The 7,500-nt window shown below is 41.6% G+C and overlaps 1 protein-coding gene across 1 annotated transcript; it reads right to left on the minus strand.

Moving 5' to 3' along the window:
- Nucleotides 1-146: 146 nt before the first annotated feature.
- LOC114565652 (microfibril-associated glycoprotein 4-like) lies at nt 147-6,311 on the minus strand. The gene is made up of 6 exons (XM_028593835.1): nt 6,272-6,311; nt 5,952-6,107; nt 5,239-5,277; nt 5,059-5,155; nt 4,819-4,986; nt 147-586 (listed from the first exon to the last, which is right to left on the minus strand). The coding sequence occupies exons 1-6, from the start codon at nt 6,281-6,283 to the stop codon at nt 330-332; spliced, it is 729 nt and encodes a 242-aa protein (XP_028449636.1). The 5' UTR covers nt 6,284-6,311; the 3' UTR covers nt 147-329.
- Between the last annotated feature and the right edge of the window lie 1,189 nt (nt 6,312-7,500).

Here is a 7,500-nt window from a genome sequence, read left to right on the forward strand (position 1 = left end):
TCACAACAAATAATAATAATAAATGTAAACTATTTGCTTTTTAATTATGAATAAAAGAAGACATGAGATCATCTTAATGCTCAGCTTATTTATTTATTGTCACCGTACAGCAGATAAACTGGAGACACTTCTGACTTTTCCTCCATGTTGCAGCGAGCTGCGACTGCTTTAAACCATCACAGACCATAACAAGATTTACAGACATCAGCTGGTTTTATTTCCAGTTTCAGGAACATAAGACCTGTTATTAGATTAAAATCTTAATGAGAGAAAGATGAATAAATGAGAAGAGATGAGCAGATATTAGGCTGTACGTTGGTCCTGGAGAACTACTGCACAGGACGGATCTTCATGCTGATGCTCTTCAGGGAGTAGTCATGACCTTTCCAACTGTACCAACTCACTGAAACAGCAAAGACAGTTCTGTCAGCCCCCCAAAGATAAATACCGTTTGGATTTGTATAGTGACAGGCGCCGTGCCAGAACGCCCCCATGTGTAATCTGGCACAGTTCCCTCCCCAGGTGTCCTGGTCTTTGTCGAAGGTGGAGAACTTCATTCCGTTGTGACGACTGATCAGGGAGTCTCCTACAGAAACACAACAAGTGTATAATCACAACATTATGATACTACTAACGATGATATATATTTTGGAGTGTATTTCCTCCAGTAAATACCACAGTCTAATTCTCTACCTACAGTATGTATAACTAAATAATACAACTACTGAACTAACAATACTGGACTGGTGACATTTAATGGTATTATTATGGTATGTATGTATGTATGTATGTATATATATATATATATATATCTTGTTCTATCTCGACAGGATTTTTAAATTTTAATCCATGCTTTTATCACCACTCCTTTAGATTATTGCAATGCACTTTACACTGGTATTAGCAAATCTAATATGGCACGATTACAGCTAGGCCAAAATGCAGCTGCTCGTCTTTTAACTGGAACTAGAAAATTTGACCATATTACAGCCATCCTCCAGTCAGTCCACTGGCTCCCTGTGCACTTTCGCACTGATTTTAAAATTCTGTTTTTAAATGTCTGCATGGCCTGGCCCCCCAGTACCTGTCTAATCTGCTCGTGCCCGACACCCCCTCTCGTTCCCTCCGGTCGGCTGACCGGGCACTACTGCTCGTCCCCGAGACCAAACGTAAATCCAGAGGTGACCGTGCGTTTGCCGTGGCAGCTCCGAGACTCTGGAACGAGCTGCCTTCACACATCAGACTGACTGAGTCTCTTCCTGTTTTTAAATCTCGTCTTAAAACTCATTTATTTTCTTTGGCTTTTAACTCAGTTTGAGGGTTGACTTTGAGTTTTGTATTGCTGTATTCATTTTTATTGTTTTATTAATATTGTTGTATATTAATATTAATATTATGTTGTATGTTATTGTTTATTCATAGACTGTGTTCAGCACTTTGGTCAACAGTGTTGTTTTTAAAGTGCTTTATAAATAAAGGTGGATTGGATTGGATTGGATTTGATATATATATCTATATATATATATGTTCACAAAAATTCATTAACTTGAAATCGGACACCGTTGTTAGCTTTATAAGACATTTATGGAGATGTTGTATAAGTGGCGTGATGAAATTCAAACTGTAAATATACCGAAATTACGCCAAAAATGAAGCTAACTATCCGTGATTTGTAGCTAGCTACACATAGCTAGGATTGAAGGGACAGTCATAGATAACGAAACCCCATAATCTTCACAAAAATTCATTAACTTGAAATCGGACACCGTTGTTAGCTTCATAAGACCTTTAGAGATATGTTGTATAAGTGGCGTGACAAAATTCAAACTGTAAATATAGCTAGTTATGCTGACAGCCAGCCAAGATGAACTGGAACTGTTGTAAGAGATTGCTGGTGTAACAAGCTAGCTGACTGCGCTATCACTCTCACACACTGTTAGCATTTAGCTAGCAGGAAGAGGGGAGCTGCAGGCCGGGGTCTGTGGAGGAAGGCAGGCCGGGCAGCAAGGCAGCAACACAGGCAGCACCGGCAGCTGAACTCCGACACACAGTCTTACCAAATTTGCAATTAACCATCAATTTTCGTAAAACGTCCCATATTTGAGCTTTATATAGTTGATTTCTCGCTTAAAAAAGTCTCAGAAGTGAATTTAATAACGTAATAGCCCGACAAACAATGTATAACTTTGCAGTGAGACCTGCTGTCGAGTCTCCCATGTGTGTCTGTAGTTTGCTCAAACCAATCAGCGCGTAGCTCATTCTGAATATTCATGAGCATACCATATTTGGAAGAAAAGCTCTTGTTCCAAATAGAGCCATATTCACAGGGTAGTTAAGGGCCTAATAAAATAGCATTCGGGCAATTTTCAGCCCAACCAATGTTACATACCCCATTAGGAGACCTTCAGGAAAAGTGTAAAATACCCTATATAATCATTCTATCACCCCTTTAACAATATTTAGAATTAATGCATATTGTTACTACAGGTCCAAACTAACACACTAAGCCCTTGGCAAATAGTTTGCTTAATGTGTCCTGGTGGCTGGCTAAATTCAACAACATCTCCATTGACTCTCGTTCATATTTTTTCTAAAGATATCCAATCCAATCCAATCCAATTTTGCAGGTAGTCCAGCACAGGCAAGCAGACATCTGGTCCTGCAGCCAAACAAAGGCGCTGGTCCCAGACCCTCCCGCCTCACTGGGGGTAGAAGCGGTGAAGGCGCTGGATAGGGGGGTGGGGGGTGATTGCATATCTGTATATATGTAAGAGTTTGTGTGTATGTAGGCCTGAGTAGTCAAACTACGTCTGGCCCCGTAATCTGGTTTTTATCAGTCCGCACGATTGTCATTGCGATACACAGCCGGTTGCCATGGAGTCAGCCTTGAAACAGGACCCAGTCCAAGTCAACAATCAACAAGTGTCTGTGGGAATCGTGTAGGGAACGCAAGAGTGTGCCTCGCTGCAGTGCTCCAGGGGGAACTGCATTATTTAACACCGGCCTCGGCCAAGGCCAGCGCTGGTTCAGGGAGCCGAAAAAGATAAGATTGGAATTTGTTTTGTCTTAGGGCCAGGAGCCGCAGTTAGTCACTCTCGACTTCTCTGAAATGTCCCCTCTGGTCTTCGTATCGATCAAATTTCCTTGCCAAAACCGTGAGTTTCCCCAAGATGTTGTCCAGCCTATCCAGAGCTGACAGTCTCTCCAAGATGGTATCCAATTTTTGGCCCATGGTGATCATAGTATCCAATTAGTGGCTCATGGTGTTCAGAGTCACAATTTGAGTTCCGACAGCTCTGCCCACGGCTTCAACCATGACGGGCAGCCTGGTATTTTGCTCGGTTCCCGTCTTCTTCTTAATTTCTCGATAAACCAGGGCAGTGCCTGAGCCAATCAGCAAAAGACCTGTTATCATGGTTCTGAATAGGTAGATATCTTCAATGTCCTCCACGGAAAGAACCGCCAGACACACGACCCGCCACCTCTCCCACGCGTCCATCGTGTAGCCAGCTGCGAACGTCCCGGCAGGGCAGTCATGGTTCCCCCGAACCCGAGCTTCTCGTCGAGAAGATGGTGACAATTGCGCTGAGAGACCAGTTGATCAAATCCATAATTCATAGTTTAGGAGCAGTGCCGAGAGAGAGACTCTAGGAGTACACAGAGGCAAAGACTAGACGAGAGAGCAAAGCAGGGTAGGCAACGGGAGGAGAGGGAGAAAATGCGACCGCCTTCACAGAGAGCCAAACGAGAAGATATGTCCCATTGGCCGGGAGTAGAAGGGGCGGGACTTCAGCTCTCTATAAACATTTCAGTTGTATAAATAGTTCCAAACCTACTCATCCTATTTACCCTGAACATTTTGTTGTTTATTAAAAACATTTTACACTCCTCCCTCTCGCGTCCCTACAACCTATTAAATCAAATATTTATTCATTTCTTCAATCTCTAACTTTTATTATTTGTATCTTATTTTATTTCAGCCTTTTTAATTTGTATTTTTCACATTGTATGTTTGTTTGTATGTTTCAATTTATTTTTATTGTTTTATGTAAAACCTTTTGACTGAAATATGCAGACAAGTCTCATGGCAGTTCGTGAAATGGTTACATAATTGTATCTATTGATTCTTGTACACGGACATGTCTATCTCGTTTTTTTTCGGGATGGTCAGCACGTTTTTTTTTAACTAATGTATTTCAATGGGAAGCATCTTTTGTGATCACAGCACGACTACGGTAGCGTGTAGTATGAAAGGGAGGTTGGTTGTGGGGGTGGATGGGTCAAACAGGACTTTCACCCAGGAGACCGGGGATCCTGTCCCGCATGTCATGTTTCCCCCAACCATCCCATTCTTCTTTTACTAAACCCAACCGTCCCGTTAGAATCGTGCTGTGATCAAGAAAGAAAAATGTGCTGACCACAATGACAAAGAAAACAATATGAACGTGTCCGTGTACACAAATCAATAGATTGAAATTACGTGACCATTTCACAAACTGCCGTGAGACTGGGTTTAAATGTGCCACCTGTATAGATATATATAGTTGCCTTACAACCTGCAGCCTGTTAGTCAGTCACCAGGGCACAGAGAACCCTGTTCTGCCTGTCTGTGTCAGAGGAAGTTTCCCCTCGCCATTATATTATATTGCTGCGTGGAGTTTTGAAAAGTGTAACTGCACTCGCGATAGCTTTATCGTCATTGATATGACTCCCCGTGACTTAAACAAAGAGTCGTATTTTCAATGAACCAATGAAAACCAACGTTACACTCCACAACATTAATGGCTGAAATTCTCGTCCTTAATGTAGAAACCTCACCTGCTCCTCCATTAGTGAATCCAGAAACATGCAGTTTGTATCCGTAGGACTCTGGGTCGATGGAGAACGAGGAGTAACGAGCAAACACTTTTTTTCCTCCAAAGTCCTCCATATCAACCAGCAACTCGTACTTTCTCCTCAGAGTCAGGTGGTAGAGAGACTCCAGACCTGAAAACAATCAAACATTTAGAAACAGTTTCATCATGAAGACATGACTGTTAATTTGGATTCATTTCTCACCGAGCCAGTACTCTCCAGCAGCGATACCAAAGCCGGTCTTGTATTGATCCCAGCCCCTGTAGAAGTTCACCGTGCCATCCATCCTCCTCTGGAACACCTGGGGGAGGCGGGGGAATTTACTGGAATGTGATTTATTGGGAAGGAACTACAGGAAGTGTTGACTTCAGTTAAAATACTCACCGTCCACCGTCCTCCTTCTGAGACCATGTCACAGTACACCTACACACACACACACACACACACACACATACACACACACACACACACACACACACACACACACACACACACACACACACACACACACACACACACACACACACTCACACACACACACAGACACACACACACACACACACACACACACACACACACACACACACAGAGACACACACACACAGTATTAGTTCATGTGATCCTTTAACTAAAACTGTATCCAAATGTACTTAAATCAGTTCTACTACTTCACCTGCTCAACCAGAATTACCCCATAGGAGAAAACATAGCCTATATGTTTTATTTAGCAGTAACTATTGGCCTGTTCAGCACCAACCCTGTCGCTGTCTCTGGTGCTGAAATATTTTAACTTGACTGGAAAGCTGTTTTCATTGTTCTTTAATACAAATTTGTCTGACAATGTGGCTTTTCTTTGTGATTTTTTGGACATAGGCTATGGGGCTAGGGGTCATTTCTTAATGTAAACATTAACCTGGTGCATTATAAAAAATAGGTGAGGGTTGCTTCTTGTTTTCACAATTTACAGCAGAAGTTCTCGGAGAATCTCTTTTATATCAAAGATAAACTGGTATTGTGACCGAATTTCCGATATCAAATAAGTGATATTAAGCCCTGATCTGAAGGTCAACCTGAGTCCCAGAGAGGATGAAGTGTACCTGGACAGCAGACGTGGCTCCGATGGGATAGATGGTGTACACTCCACTGGGTCGGCTGTTGTCATTGTGGTAAATGTCACTGCAGTCTACCGGCAGAATGAGCGGCAGGCAGCTGGTCAACAGTGGAGCCAGCAAGACGAGGAAGAATGAAACCAGCTGGAACAGAAGAGATATAATTAAGTTTATTCAGTTGGTATCACTCCGCTAGAATACTCTGTAAAGCAAGCTGAAGACTTTTGCTACCTCTGTCCAAAACTTGGGGCCACAAATGATTAAAATTTGTTTGCCAAACTATCAGATATATAAAGTTGTAAACTTACCTTCATGGTCATATTTCAGCAGAAGTTATCTGATGAAGATCCTGATGTCAGATTGTCTCGTCGCTCTGATGTCTGTGGTGTCTCTCTCGCACTTTTATATACTGTTAAGGTTAATAAGTTACTGAGCAGCTGCTGTTTCACACCAATAAAACTATAAATGGGTGGAAGCATGTCCTTGAGTGTGTGTGTGTCTGCCATTGGCTTACACAATGTTGGCACCCAAATCTGACTCGCCAGCACTTTTTTGGGTCTTGCCTCCATTAAAGGTCCAAAGAGAAAACTTTGTACTTTGGAGTAAAGTAGAGGACTTCAAAATTTTTTAAACCAAGAACCCCTTAACTGAAACAGAGACCGAGCAGGGACCCCCCCCCCCTACTACACATATATTGTATACAAGGAAGATGCATATTTTTACAATGGAAATAAGTTTTTAACTTTCTTGTGTTATCCTTGACAGTTCTGATAAATGTACAATGTCACTGTGATGGCATCTTGTTATGCATTTATTTCTGTTACTGTCTAATAAATCAATCAATCAATCAATCTTAAAATGGGCCTAGGTGTGTGTGTGTGTGTGTGTGTGTGTGTGTGTGTGTGTGTGTGTGTGTGTGTGTATGGGTGTGTGTGTCTGTGTGTGTGTGTGTTAGAAAATTATGATTTACCTACTTTTATCTCTCGTTAATATTAAAACTGTTTGCACAAGAATACAATAATACACTGATTACTCTTTTCTGTCTCAGTTAAATTAAACTCTTTGCATAGTAAGAACCCAAAACCCTGCTAGCTCTCACAAGAGAACATGGAACCATTGGCTCTCTTGTCTGAGCACGGTGTGATGCTGAGGAAACAACATGCACTCCCTGACCAGGTAACAACTGACCACATACACTCTGTATTATAGGGCTGCAGCTATCGATTCTTTTAGTAATCGAGTATTCTACCGATTATTTCATTGTTTAATCGAGTAATCAGATAAGAAATACTTAGTAAGAAATACTTAGTAAACAGCAATAGTAAATATATTTATTATTGCTGTTTACTAAAAAAAATGAGACAAGTTTTCGGCCCGGTTACAAATCATAACATAAATAAATAAACAATAAAACAGACAAAGGAGTATATGAAAACTGTGTGCGTGTGTCTGTGTGTGTGTCTGTGTGTGTGTCTGTGTGTCTGTCTGTGTGTATCTGTGTGTATCTGTGTGTGTGTGTGTGTGTGTGTGTGTGTGT

Source organism: Perca flavescens, chromosome 12 (assembly GCF_004354835.1).
Source record: "Perca flavescens isolate YP-PL-M2 chromosome 12, PFLA_1.0, whole genome shotgun sequence".
Classification (NCBI taxonomy): Eukaryota; Metazoa; Chordata; class Actinopteri; order Perciformes; family Percidae; genus Perca; species Perca flavescens.